This window comes from Ochotona curzoniae, unplaced genomic scaffold (assembly GCF_017591425.1).
Source record: "Ochotona curzoniae isolate NIBS_2020 unplaced genomic scaffold, NIBS_Ocur_1.0 contig_2321, whole genome shotgun sequence".
In the NCBI taxonomy this organism is placed as follows: Eukaryota; Metazoa; Chordata; class Mammalia; order Lagomorpha; family Ochotonidae; genus Ochotona; species Ochotona curzoniae.
Genome location: NW_024465421.1, coordinates 17652174 through 17675811, shown reverse-complemented (window position 1 = coordinate 17675811; position 23638 = coordinate 17652174). Strand labels below are relative to the sequence as shown.

The window sequence follows — 23638 nt, the reverse complement described above, 5'->3', positions numbered from 1 at the left end:
ACGCATTAAGCCAGAGAAGAGGGCAGCCAGGCTCCTTATCCATCGCTGTTTGTGTATGCGTTTATTAGCACAGTCAGAGCTGAGCAAAGTATTTTCCAAAAGAGCAGCTGCTAAGGTCATCGTGCCAGAAAAAAATCATCTTAGGAGAGACGTTGGTGAGCCTCAGACTTAGTTTGTGTGTGAGAGATGAAGGGGGAGTTTTTCATGATACCAAAATCCTGTGAAAGAAATATCAAGGTCATTTGCAAAGACAAGAGCCAAAGCCAGCAACTAGAAGCACATTACTACCCTGCCCTCCTGCACAGCCCTAATTGGTGGTATTGATCACAGACCTTGCAGGGCCTGTGCCCTGCAGTGGCCTTGCCACCACCTCCAGGAAGGCTTCCCCCAGCAAAGAATGAGTTGTCCCTTTTCTGGCTTCCTTTCTCATGCTCTATCCATCCAGTTTCCTGCCTTCCACTTCCCTCTCTCTGACACCAGGGAATTCAAGAGCAGGGCCTGATTGCCCTGAGTCTCTGACTTAAAATCTGTCAGAGTGCTTAGAGCATAGTAGGTACACAGTAAAACAGCTTGGTGAGTAAGGAAGTTAAAGCTACATAGAGATTTGTGTGCAGCCTGTTCTTGTTACACCACCAAATCCCATTTGCCCAGTTGCCATGCTCACTTTGACTTGGAAATGACTCCACATGGTGCTATGGAAGATCATTGTTCATGCTTCTCCCATGATCCTGTGGACCCGCCCACTGATTGCTGGCATGTTCAGCAAGATTCCTGCTGGCAACAAAGATTTGGTTAACACCTGCTGGAGATGTTGGTCAGTTGTCAGTTGTTGCGATGAAATGCCCACGGCAGTCTGCCTTATGGTGGAAGGTTGGTTGTGGCTTGCAGCTGTGATGGTTGGCTCCCTGGCTTGGCTTCTGGAGTGGCCTTGCTGGTGGGATCCCAGGCAGCTCAGCGAGAGATGAGTAGTACAGGTGTCTGTTTCATCACCACCCTACAGTGCCACCATGACCCAATTGAATGGTCCCCACCCACCACTTCCCAAAGGCCCCACCTCTGAACCCCATAGCTGAGTGCACCCTTAGTGCTATTAACACATGAGTTCAGGGGCTAAATTCCCAAACCACAGCACTGGATGTGGCCTTCCCATTTACAGACTCAGTATTCAGACCACGGCGTTGGAGCTAGCCCTCCCAATTAAGCAGCCACCATGGGCTGTTTCCTCTACTTAAGTCAACTCAGGCTGAGCTGGAGAGCTGTGTCTCTGTAATGGGCCCATTGGTTCTCTCATTGATGCGAATTATTAGACACTTGACTCTCTGCTGGGCATTAAATATTGTCCAGAATGTTTCTGGGGGCTATGGAATTACTTGCGTGCGATTATTTACTCTCCTCTGAGCTCTGCAGGCCTCTGAATATATTCAACCCATGTAACATCTTCCTATTTCCCTCCTATTTTTGGACAACTGATTAAAATCACGACTTGGAAGAGTCCTTCTCAGCTCTTACCCCTTCTTGAGTAATTGAGAATAATTGCTACACCTTCTCCATTCCCACTAATATTTGAGGACTTTGTGTTGCAAACTTGGTTTATCTTTAGCTGGGGGTAAAAAACCTTTCAGTCTTTGAAGTTGCAGCTGTTCCAGTTCTTTCTGTGGTAATACCTGCTGGGGTTCAGCATCCCTCGCAGGCACAGGGAGCCCCTGTACCTTCTGTACCCCACAGCCTTCTCTGCACATTGCTGGGCCCCGTGTGTTGTTAACAGCCATGTGATCGTGAGTGAGGGCCATGGGGCCTTGGAGGCTTGGACTCAGATCCTGCCTCTGACACATGCTGGCTGTCCCATATGGGTGAAGATGCTAACAGCTCTTGTGGAGGTCCCCATGGAGTCTTGCCAGCATGGTTTCCATATTTTTGTAATTTACAACAGAGACAACTACATGCTAGATTCTTTCTTTCTTCCTCTCCTCTTCCTCCTACTTTCTTTTCTTGCAGTGATAATGGTGATGAGTTTTTTTATTGCTGCTGTCATTCATATCTTTGAAATCAAGATATACCTGTGATAGATTTTCACACTGTGGACACGCTGAGGTTCATAATGCCAAGAAGGAGGTGTGAACAGAAAACATTTCTTGTCACTCTTCCTCACATTGGGGGTTGCTGTCACAATTTCCGATGCCATGAGGTAGTTTGCAGGACTCAATATAAGGGGACTCACCTAACAGGTCCTTCTCCTTTGTGTCTGATTTGTTTCTCTCCTGACATTTGCCTCTGGAAGGCTTATCCATTTTGTTGCAAGTGGCAGTTGTTGGCTCATTTGCATTGCTGTGTAGTATCCCACAGTGTGAATGTCCCCACAATTTGTTTATCTTTTACTCTTGAAATATGCTTGGTGGCTTCTGATTTGGCTCAAGTACAGCTGGTGCCACAAGGAACATCCCTGGAAGCTCTGCTTCTTCATTCCCTTCTGCTAGAGGCCAGCCCTGTCCCTCAGAGTAGAGCAGGCGCTCCTGGCTGGTGCATCTGCTTCCTGTTAGTGAAGGCTGCCAGCAAGTTCCCCAACGTGTTAACATGATGACGACTTCTCGGAGGGAGGGACAAAATACCAAGTGAAAGGAAAATACCACCCACATTCCTACCACCTGGAGTTAGCCACCATCCACGTTTTGTCATCTTGGCTTCTAAGCTTAAGACATCACCACAAAATGGTTTGAATGTGCTTCCAGAACAGACAGGAAAGCGTAATGAGTATCTCATGTTACCATCCTGTGGTAGTGTCTAGAAAATGGACATTGTAAACGGAGCTGAATGTGCTCTGTCGCCTCCCTCCCGGTTCCTAATCCAGCCTGTGCATGGGTTGTACTGATTACAGTGATTACGAGAGGGTTTTCTTTGTCTGATTCCCAGAAGTGATATAATCCTTTATGTATCCTTTCACAACTTCACCAGTATTATGGTTTGGGGATGAGCTCATTTGCGTGTGTGGCATTCTGTTCTGTTACTGTATTGCTTGGTACTCTGTTGTATGACTGTTTAGTGTTGTAGTTCTTAGGTCTCTCTTTGGTGGATGCATTAGGTAGTTTTTTGTTTTTTCCCCTCTCCCTAGTAGCTGTAACTTGTATAGACGCTGAGTCCTAGTTTCTCCAGAGTGTGTCCTAGGAGTATATGAATGAGGTTGCTTGAGATGTGCTTGTCTCCATCTTGCCGCATGGCTCTCCAAAGTGGCGGCCCCAGTTCACTTCCAGCCAGATGAGGGCATCCCTGTGGTTTCTCATCCTCTACAGCCCTTGCCATTGTTTGACTTAAATTTTGTATTTTGCCACCAAAAGTAGCACTCTGATATGGGATGCTGGTATGCTTAGCTCACAGAGCCACAACAGCAGCCCCTCTCATTGTGATTTTAACTTGTCTTTCCCAGATCTCCAGAGGGTTGGCGATATGGTCATAAGTTTTAACCTTTCTGACTTCCTCTTCCCTTGTCCCCCCCCCCCCCTTCGGTCACCTTTTGGTTGGAGTCCTTTCCTTGGTGATTCTGGTTTCTCTGTGTCTCTTCCATCTCAGTCCTGTCACCTCCGTGAGTAGCACCTGTGTTGCTTCCACTCTGGCATCCACTCCCCTCCCCTGCTTGCAGCTTATCTCTATGTTTTCCACCACGCCCCACTGCAGCATCCTGGCACAGGGCCGGCCATCGGTGCATTTTGTGGTGATTGCCATGCAGGACCAGGGGGGCCAGCCTACACTCTACTTCCATTTGTCCCCACAGCAACTGTCCTTGAATTGGGGTGTGGGAGGCCTTGCATGTCCTGCAAATGTGGGATGTAGTCTCCACTGCCTCTTGGGAGAGCCAGTCTCCACCACATCAAAGCTGCAGTAAGCCCAGCCACCCCCGTGGAACTTTACCATCACTTAATTTCTCCGCACTCTGCCTTCCATGGAAATGCGAAGTTTTTTTTTTTTTTCTTTTTTGTAATGAGTTTCGAAGCTTTTTTGAGTTAAGTGCCTGATCCTCCTAAGCCGGAGAAAATGGAACCATCCTGTGTCTCAGAGGAACCTTGCATGTTGGTGTGGAGCCTAATGAATTCAAGCATGTCCTTTCTCATTTGTTGCTTGAGGGTTTTTTTTTTTAATGCGTATTTAGGGAGATTTTTACCTGGGTTAGGTAAAAATCTGGGATCATGAAGATTTATTCCCATGTTCTAACAGTAACATCATTTTGGGTCTTTATTTTAGTCTGTGATTCAGTTGTAGGTGATTTTGTGTGTGTGTGCACAGTGTAACGATGAGGTATAAGCTTCATTATCTTGCATCTGGGTATCTAGTCCAGCACCATATGTTAAAAAGACCATTTGTTCCCCTGCTGAATTGTCTTGGCATCCTAGTTGAAAATCAATTGACCATATGTGGGAGTTTATTTTACTGATCTAAATATTTATCCTTATGCCACTTCCATACTCTCTGGATTACTGTGGTTCAGTGGTAAGTTTTGGAATTGGGAAATGTGAGTCCTCCAATTTTTTTTTTTTCAAACTATTTTGACTACTCTGCATTCCTTAAAACTCCATGTGATTTTAGGATCGAATTGTTAATTTTGCAGAAAAGGCAACTGGGATTTTGATAAGGGTTTCATTGGATATTTCAATTAATTTAAGTCTTCTCCTTTAAAAAATGTTATCTTCCTGTCCGTGAGCAGAGTGTCTCCCCAACCCTCTTATTTAGATTGTCTTTCATTTCTCTGAAGAATATGTTTTAGTTCTTCAGAGTACCAGGTGTGTCCTGTCGCCCATGAGTTTTTCTTACACTGCTCTCTGGGGGACGGGATGCTCCGATGCTGGGCCTCTGTGCCGAGTTCTGGCTTCAGCCAGGCGTTGGAGGAGTGAATCAGAGTCGGCTGTCTCTCTGCGCTTCTCTCTCTGCCTTTCAAGAAAGTAAAAACAGGTAAACATTAAGAAGGCCACATTGCTTCTCTTTTTCCTTGAAGGAAATATCAAAAACATTGTCAGATGTTTAGGAGCAAGGATTCTGGTGCCGGATCCTGGGGTGCAGACCTCAGCACCCTGCTTTCTAGTTGGCGACTTTGGGGGTGGAACATGAAGGCAGGATCCTCGGTTTCCTTGTCTGTGAGAAGCAAGCAGCAGTCAGAGTGGTGTTTCTCTGGGACCTGTGAGCCTGAGCTTGGTGCCCGGCCCGCACCACCAGCCACTGTTCACAGTGGTTGTGATTTGTCCCCTTGTCCCCCTTGGGCTTGGTGCTTTCCCCATCCACCAGCATTTTCTTTTTTTTTCCAGTAGGGAAGGAGGCGAGGATGGAGTGAATTTCAGGCTAAGGACTACAGGCTCCCTGAGGGGGTGTGGTTGCCGGCCCAGGCAGGCACTCACAGGGCAGCACCAAGATTGGGTCGTTTTTGCTTGTTAATGGAGCCTCCTGCTGCCAAGGTTAGCGTATCTGGGAGACCTGCAGTGACCCCAGATTCCTCGGCTCTCTCTAATACTGGGCTTGGGAAACAGCAGGCTGCTCTGCGTTCTTCCTTAGCGGACTTCCCAAATTGCAACCATGCAGGGGCTGGTTTTATGTTACCCCCTACTGTAGAAAAATCTCATACATGACAGAATAACATGAGATGCAAATTCTTAGCCTTTGATAAGTGCAAAACCTTGGGTGAAAGGATTACACCTCGACCTTCCCGGGCGCTCATCCACACTGCCTGGCCGGAAGGGAGCTGTATTCTCCCTGCTCTCCATGGCAAAAGCTCGGCCCTGATCTCTCTGTGTGGCCTGCAAGCTGGCTTGGAAGCTCGCTGTGTGGTGTCATGGTCCCTGCACATGCCTGGCGTGCTCCTGCACACCTGATGGGAGAGTGAAGGGCTGACTCTGTGAGCCACGCTGCTGCTCATTCCCTCCGGCACCTACTTTCTGTAACCCTGGGCAGGTCAGGGCAGGTTGGTGAGTGGGTGAGTCTACTTCTCTCTGTGCTAATGAATGAATGCTTGAATGAATGATAGACCTCTAGTGCCTTGATGGAAAGCATGGAGCATTTGTCACTTCCATTCCCAAATTCTGGCACATGGAGGATGTGCCAAGCAGGGTTGGTTTAGGCTAGTAAATGGAAGCTGGCTGCTGGGCATTTCTTCCCACAGTTGGTGAGGAGTGGGGCGAGGCTTGTGTAGGGCTCCACTTCTTTGTCTCCTTTCACTTTCTCTCCAGTCCATGGCCAAAATGTTCTCTTGTAAGTGGGGGCGGGGGGCTTAAGCTGCTTGGGTAGAACAGAGAGCAGAACCTTGCCCCCTTATCTCTCCAGGAGAGGCAGGGACCGTGGCCTCAGGTGGCGCAAGGTCATAGAGGGCTCACAGTCGGGAAGTCTCCCCGGGACTCGTCCCACTGAGCCCTCCTTGCCCAGCCCCTTTCTGTCTCTTGTGTACACCTGATGTGCTCCACCTGGTGACCGTCCTAGAGCAAAAGGCTGGCTCACCAAGTAGAAGATGGTTAACTGTCAGCCACTTCTCTTACCCTGCTGGCTCACCAAGTGGAGGACTGGTTAACTCTCAGGGATGTCTCTCACCCCACTGATTAAACAAGTAGGGGACTAGCTGGCTCTCAGCTGGCTGGCTTGGGTGTGGACATCGGGTCCTCCCTTGGGAACTTTGGAGCTCAGGCCCAGCATGAGGCCCATTTAAAAGAGCCATTTCCTCTTTGCTGTGTCGTATCTCCAGAGCTAACCAGGAAAGGCTACTTGCTGCAGCTTTGCTGATATCACCCAATCAGGAACTTGTACAGAGGTCCACTGAATATCCGGGACATGGCTGAGAGGGTCCACCATGCCAGCTCTGCATTGCTCGCCAACGTCCCCAGGGTTTCTCTCCTCAGCTTGCCCTGATCTCTCTGTGTGGCCTGCAAGCTGGCTTGGTTACACAACTCCCTAGAAACAGTTCAGGCTGCAGGATCAGTGGCCCAGGCACAAAGCTTCTAACAAAGCAAGCTCATGATCCATCTGGGTTTACAGAAGGCAGCATCTCTCAGGATAGCAGACACCCTGCACCCTCCAATCCCCTGACTGGGTCATGACTCCCAGTTCTTCAAGCAGATTCTGGAACTGAACAGTGGCTTCTTGCTAGTGCCTCAGTTCCATAGAAGGGAAGGTTTCTGTCTTGTTTAGAACACCTGCCACCCTGACAGTGTCAAGACTCCGGGCTGGGACCTCACGCCTTAGCTCCAGCTTTCTGCCTGCAGCCACCCCAGCCCTTCCACTCATCTCTTTCTGAGTCCTGGGATCTCCCCAGCTACAAGATTTGGCATCTGCAGCCCCTTCCTGGCTCTGGATCCCCTTTCAGAGAGGCATGGGCCAAGGCTGGCGAGTTAGACTCTCAGAGCCGCCCGATCCCCCTCCTCTGCCGTGTGCCTCTGGGTGCCCTGCCTCTGACAGGTGGGTTCTGTGGAGCTCCAGCTACCCCCACCTCTATTGGAGAGTTAGGTGTGAGGATGCAGTGTGCCTGGCTCCTTGCTGGATATTGACAATGCTACTGCCACTGTCACTATGGTATCATATCAGACAGGTGCCATGCCCCACGGCAGACCACGTACACATTTCATCCTGGCTGTATGGCAGGTGCCCTATTGGTGATGGGGCATGTGTGGGACAAGTGCACCTGTCAGGAAGGTCCAGGAAGTCAGGGTTCAGCAGGAGGCCGGGGTGCGACCCAGCCATTGCTTTCAGGACCCGTACCACATTGTCTCATTCACAGCATACTGTCATTTTCAAAATAGCTATTCTTCATTTGATGGTATCTTTATCTTCTTGAGGCTCAAGATAAAATTAACTTTATCTGGAAGGGGAAAAACACTCACTGGGAAATAGTCCTGAGTGTTCCTTCCTGACTCCCAGCACTCTCTATTAATAGCCGTAAACCATAATTGACAATGCTATTACAATAGGGATGCCACACGCCATGACGGCAGGGCCCTGGGCGGCAAGGACTAAGTGGCCACCAAAGGAGTCTGGCACATTCTGCAGGCCGGGCTGCCATCCAGCCCTATCACTTCTCATCTGCGTTTTGGCTTCTGCCCCAGGAGCCCAGCTGGAAGGTTCACACATGCTTTGGGTCCCTTGAAGAACCAGGTGCTCCCTCAGAGGTGCTGGTCTCTAGGGGGCACACGCCATGGGGCCTGTGAAGGAGCAGGTCATTTGTGACCCAGGCCTCTACTCTTTAGCTCTCTGCCCACAGGACAGGTGGGCCTAGGGAGCCACTGTGTAGGGGGCAGCCTAGTCTTCCCAACCCTCAACTGCCCAGCATCTTGCAGATTGTCCTCCCTGATACCCTGCCTCACCACTCCAGTCCACCCTGGGGTGTGTGCATGCATGCGAACTTTTCAGACATTCAATTTATCCATCCAATCTTCATCTCCTGGTTCCGAGAGCAGGCCCTGGTGGTCCAGGGATGAGCCACACAGAGTCCTGGCCTTTACAGGATTTCTGTTCCAGTGGGAAGTAGAAAGCATTAAGGGAAGGAATGACCCCACCACTCTCTACCCGAGCCCTTCCCAGGAAGCAGATAGGGATGGGGCGCTAGTGGGCCCAGGGTGCTCCCAACCAAGGAAGCAACCCAGATAGACACAGAAGACAGCGGAGAGCAGTGCAGAATGGGAGAAGAAAGGCAGGCACACAGAGGGACTGAAGAATTCTCAGCAGGAACGTGGGGTGAATGGAATTTGAAATCTCTTCACCTACTGCCGCCTGCCCACTTCCCTGTCGGTATATATGCTTATCATATCCCAGTTCTCTGCCTTCCCACCTCCCACTGGCTACTGTGCCTGGTTGGACTCCTGCTAAGCTCAGCCGATCCCCTGGAGCTGCTAAGCCTGGCCACTTGGGCCTGCCCTCTGCCCTGGGGGTTTCTTTTGGACATTTACCCCCTTCCCTCCACTTGGCACACCCTTGCCCCACCTGGGGACACTTAGCAGGACTCCCTAGCGCACGTGTGTGTCCCCTGTAAGGCTCAGGGACAGCAGCCTCTTAAGAGGCCCGCTCATAGGAGAGCTCTCTCTCTCTCCCTTCCCGCTGTGAGGCAGACACACCTCCCTGCGGCCTCCCCAGCACCTGTCCTAGCCAAACATCCATGGACATGGGGGCCCATCACAGAGTGTGGCAGGACTGGTGACCTGGCTCAGCTGGGATTGCCCCTAACAGGCAGGTACTTCCTTACCCCCATTTCACAGGCAGGAAACTCAAGTCCTCAGGCGGTTTGGCTTCAGGCCCACAGAGCTGGGAAATGGCACCACGGGCCCCTCTGATGTGTACTGGATGCAGTAGGGCCTTTTGGGTGGAAGTTTGCTGGCCCACGGGGAGGGGCTGGGCAGGGGGGCAGCACCTGTGGAGGGTCCTCATTGCCTAGCCCGTGCTCACCAGTGAGGCTGCTTGTTGATGAGAGGAATCCAATAATTTAGGCCTTGTGCTGAAATCTTGAGGTTTTAATGGTTTTCCCAGGCCACTGGGACATGTCTGGGGATCGAGTCGGGTTTATGGGCACCTAGGTGTGACCTGTGGTGAGGCTAGCAGAGCTGTCTTCGTAGGAGGCTCGACCTTCAATATGACCCGGGGCAGTGAATTTTGTGCAGAGTTTTTTTAGTTGTTATTGTTTTTAAAAATACTTATTTGAAAGGCAGAACGAGCTCTTCCACTTGCTGGCTCACTCCCCAAATAACTAAAACAGCAAGGGCTGGGCCAGGCCAAAGCTGGGAACTGGGAACTTTACCTGGGTCTCCCATACAAGTGCAGGGGCCCAAGCACTTGGGCCATCCTCATTGCCCTTCTAAGTGCATTAGTAAGGAGCTGGCTGCGAAGTGGAGCAGCCAGGAGCAGAACACACATTCGTAGGGATGCCAGAGTCACAGGTCGTGGCTAACCCACCACACAACAGCTCCAGCTTTGTGCGGTGTTGTGTCACCCACTGAAGAGTGACTCGGCCCTGCCACCTCTTCAAGAATCCTGGGAGAAGCAGGCCCGTTCAAGCCAGACCAGCAATCAGATAACACCAATGATCAGCATCGCCTTTGCTAGAGGTGCTGGTGGGTGTGATTAGACAGAAAGGTGCCTTTCACCCTCCAGACACCCACGTTGAAGCACTGGGAATGAGGCGCCTTGCTGAGTGTGGTTGCCTTTCAGAGTCCATAGCAGAAAGGCGAAAGTGCTGGTACACATGGAAAACAGTTGAGGCTTTGGGGGACAGAGACCCCAGGCAGTCCTTAGAGCGTGCCCTGCTCCTTGTCATACCTTGTCCCTCCTGCCACTTACCCCTGAGCCCCGGGAGGTGGCGTATGCTTGGGGTGTGAGAGCCAGGAGTAGGGGTGCAGACCTTGTGTGCCCTGGCCGTGTCTTGTGTCTCCTTGTCTCCAGTGTTTGGAGAAGAGACTTCCCAAGAGTATGCATGGCTGCTTAGCTCCCCACCCCACCCCCCGCCTCACCCTTCCTGCCACGGAGCCCCTTAGGTGGTCCCTGAGGCTCCCTCATGGTGGGTGTCCCCATGATGAGGGTGAATGGTTTGCATTTTCTCCTGCGTGGGCTCTGAGCGGCCAGAGCAGTCGTCCTCTGATGCCTGTGCCTTGTGTGTTTGCTCAGGATGCCAAGTTTGTGGAGGAACGAAGAAAGCAGCTCCAGAATTACCTGCGCAGTGTCATGAACAAAGTCATCCAGGCGGTCCCCGAGTTTGCTGCCAACCCCAAGAAAGAGACTCTGATTCAGCTGATGCCCTTCTTTGTGTAAGTACCTCATCACGTGGCCTCTGCCGCTGGCTTCTTTCTTCCCATCTCCTTGGAAGGCTGGGAGCCTGGGCCAGGTGACCTCTGTGGACCCCAGACCTCCTTGGAGCCCTGAAGGTGCTGGGAGGCTCAGTTGTGCTTTGGGCTCCCCCAAAGTCTGCAAGTGAGGTCAGAGGCTCACAGGTGAATTCAGGGCTCTGATTTCTGTGCAGCTGGACACATTGATGAAAGGGAAGGTGCTGTTTCTGTGTGGCTAACAGAGGTTCCAATGTTACGCTGTTCACGTGCGTGAACCCAAGCGTCCACTCCCGCAGCCCCCGTCCCCCTCTAGGGGTAGTTACGCATTTTACAGTGTGAAGAAACAAGGCTCAGAGAGGCTCAGAACCAGCAAGTGGAGCCAGGGTCTTTGTGCCCCAGATCCTGGCCTCTGTGGCATACAGGTTGGTTCTGAGCACCCTCCTCTACCAGGGACTGCCCCTCTGAGGCACCCCAGACTGGCCTGCTGACACTCCCTTTCCAGTGCCACCACACTGAGCACTCTGCCAGTCCTTAGAGAAAAGAGTGGTTAGGCGGAGGAGAGAGCAGGAATGGTGAGGCGGCAGTCCTGACCTCATGCAGCTCCACAGCATTAGAGAGTGACGGGTCTGCCATGTGGGCCTGTTGATGTGGGGGCCCTGTACGCCCAGAGCAGGGCATGGCTCTGGCGGGCATGCAGACGGCAGTGCCCCATGGCCGCTTCTCAGCTGGCACCTGCCAGCCTCCTTGCCCAGCCACTCTTGCCTGGGATCCTGGGCTCACGTGGTCCTGGTGGCTCCCATACCAGGAGCATTGAACAAGACTCACCTGCAAGGAGACAGCTCAGCTGTTGGGGCCCTTTGCCAGCAGGGAGCTTAGGGGGCCTCAGGTCTGAAGTTGACCGAGGAGCCTGTGTCCCCTGGATTGCAGGCTTTGGGGCTGCCCTTTCCAGACCCAGAGCTTCTAAGCACAGGGAAGTCAAAGGTAACCACCAAACCAGGGGTCCAGAACATTCTCCCCTCCCTGTTACTTCCATGATCTTTTGATTATCTGCGAGTGTGCTACTGACAGCCCATAATTCTGGGAACATTCCAGTTTTGCTTTGGTTATTGATTTCTGACCCATTTTGTTGTGAATGGAGAAAGTACTTGGTATAACGTGTGTCTTAAAAGTGTACTGAGACTTAGCTGGTGGCCTAACTAATGGGCTATCCTGAAGTCTGCCCAGGGTGCAGTGCTGTGTGTGGCAGGTCCTCTGTCTGTTCTCACAGTTCTGCCCATTACCGAGAGTGGACTGTTGTCTCCAGCTGTCTGGCCGTCCCTTCGGTTGTCTGCTGCCTGTACTGGGACAGCAGTTGTTAGCTGCACGTGTGTTCAGTTGTTTGTTCTTTATCTCTGGTAACCACTTTGGCTTTGAAGCCAGTTTTTGCCTCAGGTCACAGAGGCTCCCCAGAGGGAGTTTCCAAGCTGTTCCCTCAGCTTGGAGTTTAAAAGTATGTGATGATTGTCCCATGCACCTGGGAACTGTGCTAAGCTTCAGGCAGAGAAAACCAACTGAGCTCTGGCCTTGGAGAGCCTGCAGGGGGCACTGTGTGGAGGGGGCTGCACCTTACACAGTGAGAAGCATCCACACTGCAGGGCAAGCAGCACTGGGACAGCCCCTTGGCACTGTCAGGGATCCCTTCCTCCCGAGTGCCGCAAAGGGGTCCCTGGCAGGTGCACTGAGCCATTGCGGCCCTCCCTTGCGTCAGGGTGGCTTTTCTGAATCCACCGGCCTAAGATGCACGGGAGGAAAGAGTCAGGGCAGAGTGAAGGCCAGCAGCAGGAGGGCTGGGGTGGGGGCTGGCAGGAGCTGAGATTAGTGTGGGAGCAGCCTTGGGAGGCACCTTGGAGCTCCCTCATCACACAGCAGGGACCCCTCTGGGAGTGGGGGGCTCACCCCGGCTGCAGATGTCTGCAGGCCCTGGCTGCCTTCTCTGGGCTCCAGCCGTGAGTCACTTCTTGGAGAAGAATCGGCACCCTGGGGTGGGGGTGGTGCTTTGGGAGCCCATCAGGTGAAACACTGGCTGGAGTGGGGCGGCCCGGTTCCAGTCCCTGGCCTGGCCCTGAGATGACTTGGCTAGTACAGTAAGTCTCTTTATTTTTTTTACATCCACTAAGAACTGATGAACCTGAGTTTCATAATGCGGTGACCCCACCCACTGGGGTCTCCACCCCCGAACTCTCCGTGTCCACCCCCTACCCTGTGCTCAGCTCCACAGGGCGAGGAGTGGAGTAGAACTACTCGATTGATCAATTGATGATTATAATTACCAGGAACAAGAGAGAAATCTTTATTCCTTCATATAGAGCTGCTGCAATTACAGCTTGTTTTGACTGGAAACCTAGGAAAACATGATGAAAAAATTAGACACATTTCAGCAGCTACCCAGTGTGCAAGTGCATTTAGTAAAGAAATTTTAAATATAAGTGATTAGGATTGCTTTCAAAAATGCATGAAAAATAACAGGATAAGAATTAATACTAAAAGGTGACATCAGGGCAGGTGGCCACGAGCAGCAGGTGGAGCTGGTGCTTGGGACGCCAGTGGTCCTTGTTGGAAGGCCCGGTGGAGTCACGGTTGCCACACTGCAGCTCCAGCCCTCTGCCGGTGCACCTGGGATGGCAGCAGGTGATGGTAAGTGCTTGGGCTTCTGCTGTCCACGGAGGAGGAGGAGACCCGGATGGAGCTATGCTCCTGGGTTAGGCCTGAGTAGTGTGCAGGGTGCTGGGGGCATGTGTGGAGTGAAGCCGCAGATGGAAAATCTCCATGTCATTCAGCCTTTCCGGTAAGATTTTTTTTTTTTAAGCTGGGAGAAACTTAGAAAACAGGAATGTGGGAAGCTCAGTCTCATCTACATTGCCTGGATTCTGAGTTCTGGTGAGGTCAGAAAAGTATACAGGGGGACATGGAGAAGGTTCTGCCATCATCCCTGCCCTTTGACCATCTGTGTCCCCAACAGAACTGCGCAGGCCCTGTGCTGCACTGACTGGACACTGGGTTAGATGCTAGCTCTTCAGCACACACGCCCAGTCACCACCTCACGGGCCTTCTGCTCAGGGCCTAGTGGGGTGGAGAGCCAGGTCCTGGAGGAGGCCACAGAATGGTTTGACCCCACACAAGGAGACCAGCAGGGGGAGCAGCTGCCTCACTGGCCGGGAACTTAGCCTGCAGCCTGGGCCCACATGGAGAAGGGAAGAGACCAGGCTGGGGATGGGGAACTGGCAAGGTCTGCTGGGGCACAAGCATACCTGCATGAGGCACTGGGGGAACAGAGCTGCCTATTACAAGATGGAGGTGGCCAGCAGGGTTGGGTTGGCAGGTACTGGTCTTATTTGGGTGGCGACTGGGCATTGAACCCTGGAATTAAGAACACAGGATCAAGCCCGGGGTGGGCCTCCCAGGGCTTGAGTGTACGGAAGAGGAGTGCCAAGGACTGGGGCCCACCTGCAGAGCCTGGCAGAGAGGCAGCTACCCAGGGGGATGGAGGAGAAATCGAGAGAGGATGGAGGACAGGAAGTTCTATGGGAGTGGCCAGAGGTAAGGGGTGGCCCTGTCTCTGGAGCATATCCCTCCTAAGGGCTGTCGCCTGGTATTCTGGCTGCACCTGGCAGGCTTGTTCCAAATGGAAAGGGTGGCAGAGAGAAATCCACATTTATACCTGACCCAGAAAGGGCCCCAGCACAGTGAGCAGGGGCAGTCACCTCGGTAGCCAGTGCCGGCAGCTCCTGTGTGCCTTCTGGGGCCACAGGCTGGGCCAGTGGCTCAGCTTATTCCAGCTCAGGCCTTCGCAGAACTGGCAGGCCATTCCTGGCTTTCACACCTGTTTAATAAGCCAGAGACTCCCTAAGCTGAGCTCTGCAGGGACATTGTGGCCAGGAAAGCAGCTTTTTACCTGGGGCTACACGTGACCTGAGCTGGTGTGGCCCAAGACATCAGGGAGAAGTCCCTCACAGAACAGCTCAGGTGCCCCAGGGTTTCCATGGACCTGGACAACACTCCTGGGAGTGCCAAGCTCAAGACCGAGGGAGGACAAGGGGGCACCTGTTCTGGCCTGTTTCGGGTGATAACATGAGCTCCTTATGCCCAGCACCAAGGCACTGTCCTGATGCCTCCCCTCCCGGAACGGTGCAGTGGCTGCGTGTCAGGGGCAGATGTGTGTCCAGACCCTCATCCAGTCTGACCCCCAGTCTCCGCCATTGGTCCAGGGCCATTTGCCTCGGTGTCTGTATCCCAGGATGGAAAAGGAAGGAGGCAGCTTGTAGGCCCTGCTCCCTGGTAAAGCCCAAGAGCTGTTGGACTGCGCATGTGTGAGAGGGTGTTCCTTTGTGGTCAAGTCCTTGTCACTAGGAAAGTCCTGGGTCAGCCGGCTTGGCTTTCCTGGGACCGCTGGCTAGTGAGTTCAGAACACAGGCCAGGCCTCCCCGTCTGCGCCTGTTTGTAGGCAGCTGCACTGGAGCCAGGCTCCCCTGGCCTTGATGCATGGGTCAGCAGCTCCTGCCTGCTGCAAGGGTGGAGCCAAGGGGTTAGGGGGTCTCCAGAGCATCAAACGTTCCTGAGCTGACCTAGCCAGAGGAAAGGAGTGGACGCTTGGGGCCAGCCTGTGTGACTTCCAGGGGAGGCCGGAAGAGCATGGTGCAGGTGCGCCACCATGCCTGCTGCATCCCCCTTAGCCATCAGGAAATCCATACAAGGGACTGTGCATGCCAGGGACGTGTGCATGGGACACCCTACAGGGAGCCATCACAGGTACTGGTCGTGGTTGCCTGGGGCAGGGTGGGGGCTACTCTTATGTGCAACTCTGCTTACCTTGTTCTGCCTTGTCAGAAATAATGAAGCATGGAGGCTGGAGAGCAGAGATGGAGATAAGGAAGGGGCAGGCAGGAGGCGCTGCAGCCCTTCTGAGCCGGATGGAACTGCCGTCTGCTCTCACGGGACTCCCTTCTGCGTGTCGCTGTGTTCATGCAGATGCTCTGGGAAGCAGTCCGCGAGGGAAGCAAAGGACTGTCGGGTGCATTTAAGTAGAAAAATTTTCAGCTGCGCCACAAAGAGAAAGGCTGTGGGCAAGGGGTCACACTCCTAAGTGAGCTGTGATCCAGGGGAGGAGGGTGGCATGTCGTCACGTCAGAGTGATTAGCAGTGTTGTCAGACAAGGCTGGGTCTCAAGAGACCGTGACAGAGTTACCCGGAAGCTGTAACGTCATTGCTGTGCATGTCCACACGGCTGGCCGGTGCTGCGGTAAGCTGTCTCCCCAGGGTGCTTCCCAGATCCCGCCCCAGAGAAGCCAGAGGGAAGCTACCCAGCCAGCATGCCAAGAAATTAAACACTTAGTTGCATTTTGCCGAGTTTCACAAGACTACTGAAACTTGGGCAAGTTCTCCTGCCCCATTTTAACTGTGGGACTCCCCGGTCACTGCGCGCTGGTGCACCACCCTGTGTTTCTGTGCCAAGAAACAGAAGCTGAGACTGTCCGCGTGAGCCAGTGAAAACGTGTGGGAGCCTCCCAGGGTCAGGAGTACTTCAGGGCAAAGGCACTCCCTCAGTGATGATGGGAGCATGCTGGCAGTGAGGCCAGCTGAGCTTTAAACCCGGTACTGCATGCTGCTGTGTACCCTTGTGTATTAGGGACATGAACCGTGCTGTGTAGCCTGTGTATTGGATTAGGATCCATAGTGTCTACACTGTGTTCTAGCATCAGGAAAGACTTATGAACCCTACTATGAGGGTCAGAGCCCATGCTGTGTGCTTTATTGCTGTGGTGTTTCAGGACTTGATGTGTACCCTGCGTACTGGGGGCAACCCTGCACTGTGTACCCTGCGTATTGGGGTCAGGGCCCAAGCTCTGCCCTCTGTAGTAGGGTCTAGCTTTGTGCTGATTTGAGTCAGAGCCTGTGCTTTGTACCCCGGGTGTTAGGGTCAACCCCAAGCTATTTCCCTGTAGTAGTTGGGAACCTGCTGTGCTCTGTGCGTATTAGGACAGGATCTGTGCTGTGCACCCTGGGTATTAGTGTTCAGCCTGCCCTACGGAGCCTGCATTTTAGGGTCACAACCCCTTCTGTGTACCCTGTGCATTAGGCTCAGGGCCTGAGCTATCTACCGTGTAAGTTAGGGTTCACCCCTTGTGGATATCTTGCATTTTAGGGCCAAGTCCTGTGCCTTACCCCCTATGTGTTAGGGCCAGGCCCTGTGCTGTGTCCCCTATATATTAGGGTCAGCACCGAGCTGTTTACCCTCTATGTTAGGGTAGAATGCACACAGCCAGATTCTAACACTGGGGTCAGAATCCCTCCTGTGTGCTCTGTGTCTTAGGGTCAGGACGTGTACTGTCCACTCTGCACCAGGGTGAGCACTTGTGCTGTGTACCTGTGTTAGGGCCCTGTGCTCTGTACTCTATCTTGGGGTCAGGACGTGTGCTGTGTACCTGTGTGTTAGGGTCAGTCCTGAGTGGTTTCCCTGATCATTCTTAGGGTCAGCACTTGTCTTGTGTGCCCTGTATCTCAGGGTCAGGCCCTGAGGTGTGTACCCTGTGTATTCAAGTTCAGGACATGTGCAGTTACCCCCTATTCTAGACGGTATACACCAAATGTACTCACCCTGTGAGGTCAGGACCTGTGCTGTGAGGATGTGTGTTGTGTACTTTGCCTGAGGGTGCACAGTGCAGGTCCTGAGCCTAATTTTAGGGCCAGGCCCTGTGCTCCCTGATGCCAGGTTCAGGACCTGTGCCGTGGGCCCTGTGTTAGGGCCAACACCTGTGCTGTTGAACTTGTGTTTTGGGATCATCATGTGCTGTGCATACCTGCATTAGGGTCAGGACGTGTGCAGGGTACCCTGCACATGGGCTCAGGATCTGTGTTGAGCACTGAAGCTGCAGTGTCCAACGCCCCGGTCTCCTCATCACAGCTGACAGCGAGGAGCCCCACCTTTTCCAGCGCTGTTCTCACAGCCTGCCCTGCTGTACCCCATACCCCCAGATTCATCCAGGTCTCCCTTCTGTCTTACAGAGACATCACCCCCCCTGGGGAACCCATCAGCAAGAACAACCGGACCAGGGTGCCTTCACGCTTCTCCAAGCTTTCCCGAGGCCACCCCAGGGAGACGCGCAATGTGGAACCCCAGAGTGGTGACCTCTGACCTCAACAGGACCCCAGACAGGGGCCCTGCATCCTGCTCCAGCTGCCTCCGCCCTGGCAGCCAACCCCCTCACCTTCCGAGCGATGTGTGGCTGCTGCCAAATCCACAGGGCGCTCCCTCCCCACGGACCATGTGACACTCCGATTAAACTGCTCAGTTCGGGAGCCAGGCCACTTCTCGACGGACAGGCACAGGGGACTGGTCGCTGCTCACCCAGGTCTGCCCCAGGGGCATCCCTGTCCCTCTCCCCGCAGCTCAGAGGCAGGAAGACGCTCACGGGCAGGGGCTGCTTCAGAAACGGCCGCCTAATGCTTCCCCTGTGGCAATAAGAAGACTGCCAGTCCCAGTGCCCACCTCCATCACTGCCTGCTGAGCCTGTGGACAGGAGCAGACCGGGCTGCCTCCTGCCACCTCGAGCTCCAACCCAACCATGGGACACCTGCAGCCTGGCTTCTCCAGGCCTGGGGAGGCAGCCGTGGGTGGTGCTGCCCACCCTGCCACCTGTCAGACATCGGGCCTGGCCTGCAGCAGCCCGAGCACACAGCCACAGGTTGGGCCTTGAGAGACGTGGCTCCGGGAGCCAGGGGTCTGTGGAGCTGTCGGCTCCTGCTCTGGATGCATTAGGCTGGTCCCCTGCAGACACTGTTCCTGACATTCCCACTGCCCCCAGCATGATGTGCTGGGGAGCAGAGCACTGTATCCCAGGAGGCTGCCCCTTTGCATGGCAGGGCCTCAGCACGGACAGGCGGAGGACCAGAGCGGAGGTCCTGCAACCCTCCTCAGGGAGCCAGGCTTAGCTGGCTCCGAATATTCTGCAGTGAGCAATTTCAGCTCCGGGACCATGAAGCTGCCCCCTCCCTCCCTGGAGCCCTGCAGCAGGTGGGCTCACGCCCAGAGGGTGTGGTTTGGGGGGCAGAGAGAGAAGGCCAGAGAGCTGCTCCCTGCCCCCTGGCTGGCCCACCCCAGGAAACACAGCTGTGGGGCTCCTGGGGGAATCAGCTTTGGCTCACTGGCTCCACCTTGGCACTCATCCTGGTGAGCTCGGAGCACTTCCCAGCTGGGCGCACACCCCACCCAGAAACGGGACCTGGGCTGGTTTGGGGCGCCTGAGGCCCGGTGAGCTGGACTGCACCTGCTGTTCCCCGTGGCTGCAAGACGTGCAGTGGCAGAGATCCCGTGACGACCTGGGGGCACAGCACCCAGAAGGCAACTCTGCCTGCCCTGCTGTGTGCTCACATGCCCATGCTGCCCTGGCTGGCGGCTTCTAGACAGAATGGTTAGGGACCCTTGGAGGTTCATGGTGCCCCAGGATGGAAGACTCTGGGGCTGTCCAGCCAGCTGTCCCAGAGCGCATGTGTAACTGCCTGTGTAAGGCAGGGAGCCCAGGCCGCACACCCAGGTGCAAGTCCTGCTCCCCGTCCCAGCCTCCGCCCCCCCAAACCTCTGTGCACTGCACAGCACAGCACCATTCAACACAGCAAAAAAACAAAGCGCCAAAGCAAGGACTCTAAACTGGAGCGACCTTTCACCTTGCTGCTTTTAAGACTTCCTCACAGAAGACCTGCCCCGCCTCTCCACATGCAGACTGGACACCCTCCTCCGGGCCGCGTGTGCCCCTCCCCTGATGGCACAGAAGTCCTGGGCTCTGCAGCCACACCTCAGCCTCGAGTCACCTCCCATCACCCTGCCCCTGAGAGCCCAGGCACACCCTGTTCCCGAAACTTCTGGCACTCTAACTGGAGCCACTCAGGAGGCCAGGCAGTGGGCTGCACGCCCTGCCCTCTGGTACCCTGGGACAGCTTCAGCCCTAGGCATGGAACCAATTCCCAGGGCACATGGCCCAGCTGACTGCAGGACCTTGGTCAGTCCCAGGGGCTCGGTGGCTGTGGTCCGAGCCGCAGCCATCAGATTTCTCCCCAGTGTTTCATTTGCCTTCCATGCTTGCAGCCCCTTTATCCCAGTTTGGAGGCCAGTGCCCGTGCGTGACCAAGGTCTTGGTCATGGGTGTTTGTGGTGCAATGGCACGCGATCTCTGCCGGGGTTTGTCAGTGTCTACCCCGGCCTCCGTGCTCATTTGCACAGCCATCACAACACCTCTGTGCCAACATGTCCTGGTTCACGGCTCGAGATCACCCAAACTCAATGTTTCTCAAACAAACCCAAGCTGCTGGATCAGCACGGGGCGGGCTCGGCTCCCTGGCCAGACTGTAGGCCCTGCTTCCTTCCACATACCCTGGGACGTGGCCACCTGGCCTGTTCATCTCCGGGGTGCCACCTCTTCACCAGGAGCCCCCCTCTTGTCCTCGGCCTGATCTTGGAGGTGCCGAGTTGTGGAGTCCCCTCCTGTCGTCTCTCCATCCTAGAAACAGAGATGGCTTTCTTACACATGGAGTTCTCTGAGAACCACCAACTGCTTTCTCTAACAGGTGGTTGGGCCTGGCCAGGTGGGTGTCCGTGCACATTCGGGAAGCCCTGCTGTTGCGAGGGCTGGGGGTCGGCTCCCACTGGTGCACAGCTGTCTCCCTCTTGCCGACCCCTGCCCCCAGGTGGCCACCCTCAGCCAGGCTCCCTTACCCCTGACCACTACCACTGCAGCTGCTTTCGCCATTCAAGTGGGCCAGACGGGGTGCCCTTACACAGAGCACACGGACGGAGGCACTGTGGCAGCTGGTGCACCTGTAGCCTGGACCACAAAGCAAGAATGGCGGAGCCAGGGCCTGTGGGTTTCCAGAAACAAGGGGAGGCACTGACTTTTTCAGCACCCCATCCCCATCTCTCTGACACTCACTGCCTGCAGGAGTCACCCAGGCTGGCCAGAGTCCCTGCCCGGTCCTTGGGTGCCACCTGGGAAGGGTGGGGCAGCCTTGGCCATGAGCCCCCAGACTCCGCAGCTAACGGCTGGCACTGTAGACTGATCCTAACTTCCCTTTTGCGTTAACGTTTACAGGACAGAATTTTTAAACAAATGTGTTTAATTTTCTAAAGCCTCTTGTATTAAATTTCTTTTGGAATAAGCTGTGGCAATTTTGTTACAAATCCAGTTGAGATAAACTTTACAAAGACAAAATAAACAAAGTGATGTTTTATAAATCAGATCATCGATTTATGGCCACTGAGGTTGTCCTTGTCTGAGTTTCTTTTCAAAAACAGCACACATGGGGGCGTTACCCAAGATGGACGGCGGGTGGCCCAGCAGCGCCCCACGCAGGGCCCATTTGCACCTCGGGGTACACTCTACGAAGCCTCCCACCCTGAACCTCTCTGAAGCCCATTTCCTGACCCACCTCCTACTCACCAGCTTCACCAGCCACTTCCCCAGATGGGCGGTGGTGGCTCCAGGCCAGCGGGCACTGAGGCCATGGACTCTGATGCCTCCCTGTGGGGACTGCAGATTCCCAGGCTTTACCACTGTGATAGATGGTGGAACTGACCACCCCAGGGGCTCTCGGTCCCCGCTGCCACTGCCACGGGGGGGGGGGTGGGGGTGGGGGGTGGGGGTGGGGGTGGGGGGTGGGGGTGGGGGGTGGGGGGAGCCTAACCAGCTGCCTTCAGCTCTGTTCTCCCGACACAGCATTCCAGGTCCTCCCCCTTACGCCCAGCCCCGACCCAGAGCTCTCTGCCCTGCTCCCCTCCCCTCAGCTGCCCCCTTGGGTGGCAGTGGAGAGCTGGCAGCCCCCTGCATTATGGCCTCTGTGTCACCCACGTCCTGCCAAGATGAAGGCCACGGCCAGCAGTACCTGGAGCAAGGGCTTGCATCCCTGTCTGCACAGTGGCATCACCTGGGGTCCCCTCCTCACCACTGCCCTTCCCTCAAGTCCAGAGAGTGGAGTAACCCCTCCCTTCCCCACAGCACTGCCTGTGCCTGACTCCGCCCACTTCCCTGCAGTCCCCAGGCTCACTCCTGCCGAGCTGCACCCCCACAGCTGTGTCCAAGCTCCTCTGTCACTGCCACCCCATGATGTACGCTGATTCTGTTCACTGTACAGCCATGGCCATGACAAATGACATCAACAATGATGTATGCAGTGCCTGGCCTTAGCAACGGAGCCCAGTGTCAGCCCTAGATACACGCAAAGCTCTTGAGAACAGGGATGGCCTCGTTCCCTCCTGGAGTCGATGGCGACCATCTCAGGAGGGTAGAACACCAAACAGCTGGACCTTGCTGCTGTGGCCCCCGGGGTCACCTACGCATTTTTGTTATGCTGCGGGCTGGCTTCCTCTCTAAGAGGTGAACCCTCTGTTAACTAATCTACTTCAAGTCACCGGTTCAGAACATGCCAGGCTCCTGTATGAGAATGGCCATGGTGCTGGCCAACCTGGATGCGTTGCTCACGACAATCTACAAGAAACCACCCAGTGCCCACTACGTGGAAGGCAGCTTGCTGCAGCACAGGCATCTCTGGCTGCTGCGCCTGCTGTTAGCTTACGCGTCTTGTAAATCTCAGCAGTGCCATTCCAAACTGTCAGGACCGTTTCAATGATTAGGAATAAATCCAGAACAGAGTACTCAGCAAAGGAAAGCAGCATGAAGATAATCAAGGCAAAAAAGACACAGAATGGCGGAAAACAAATGACCCCAGTGTGAGTTTTACTCTTTGCACCTCTTCAAGGTGAACTTGTGTTTTAGTCTCTGATCAGCAAGCACTTTTCTCATCAACTTGGCTGCAAGCAGCAAGCTGGCTAGCACTTCTATTTCCAGATATGGTGAAGGAACTGGTACCTGAACAGCCTGCCAGCAGTAAACAACCAAGGCTGGGCAAACCGCGTGACCTAACTGTGCTCACCCACCGGAAATCAGACTTCTCAGGACTGGGATTCCAAGCAGAGGAGGCAGCAAGCTGAGCCCAGCCTCCCGTGCACGAATACTTATTGGAACACAACAAAACCGTCTGAGGATGGTCAGCCAGGGAGACAGGCCTCAAGTGGTTGGAACTCAGGAAGGAAGGGCCGTGGTGTGAAGGCAGCTGGCTAGACAGTTCCAGAAATATGGGACTGGGGTTCTTTTGGGTATTTGGTTGTGCATGAAGCTGTTGATGCAGAGAGCAATTAATACTGCATGACCCTGGGCTAGGAGTAGTGGCTGGGAGAGGATGAGCCAAGAAAGAAAGCCCGAGCTGAACCAACAGCAGAGCTCACACAGTGCTGGGCAGCACCTGAGCCCCAACCAGTGGACACATCAAGCACTGAGTACAGATGTCAGGAGCATAGCCAACATCCCAGGGAAGGCTGCTCTACTTGTATGCTAACGCATTCCAAACCGCCCTGCAAATTCCCAGTTAACTGCCTGCTGTGTCCTGTGAAGACAGCCCAGTCCTGACACTGAACTACCTGGGATCCACCATGACTAGCATACAGCCCTCACTGCATGTGCAAAAGCAGGAAAACTGATATCGCAGCCAAGAGAGTCATCAGTCAACAGAGACATGCACGGAAAGGACAAACAGGATGAAGGTCATAGGGATGTAAGCTCTTCTCCCTACATTCAAGGCTGTGAAAGAAAACAAGGCCACCACGAGGCAACAGGAGGAACTGCCCAAAGGAGCCAACCAAACACAACACGGCAGACAGAGCAGAAATCGGTGACACAGAAAATACATAACAGAGAAGATGGTTTCATGGATAAAGTCAAATCTCTGGAGAGATGAACAGAACTGACCTGCTACTAGTTGGACTGATAAGACACGTGGCGAGTCAGAAAATGAGCAAC

General features: G+C 54.1%; 1 protein-coding gene across 1 annotated transcript in view; it reads left to right on the top strand.

Annotated features, from left to right (window-relative positions):
• Positions 1–18162, top strand: part of SNX29 (sorting nexin 29) — a 247346-nt gene extending 229184 nt beyond the window's left edge. Inside the window, exons 20-21 of the mRNA XM_040973311.1 lie at positions 10606–10745; positions 17802–18162. Coding sequence (XP_040829245.1) covers positions 10606–10745; positions 17802–17931 — 270 coding nt within the window. The 3' untranslated portion in view covers positions 17932–18162. The remainder of the gene's footprint in view (positions 1–10605; positions 10746–17801) is intronic.
• Positions 18163–23638: the final 5476 nt, after the last annotated feature.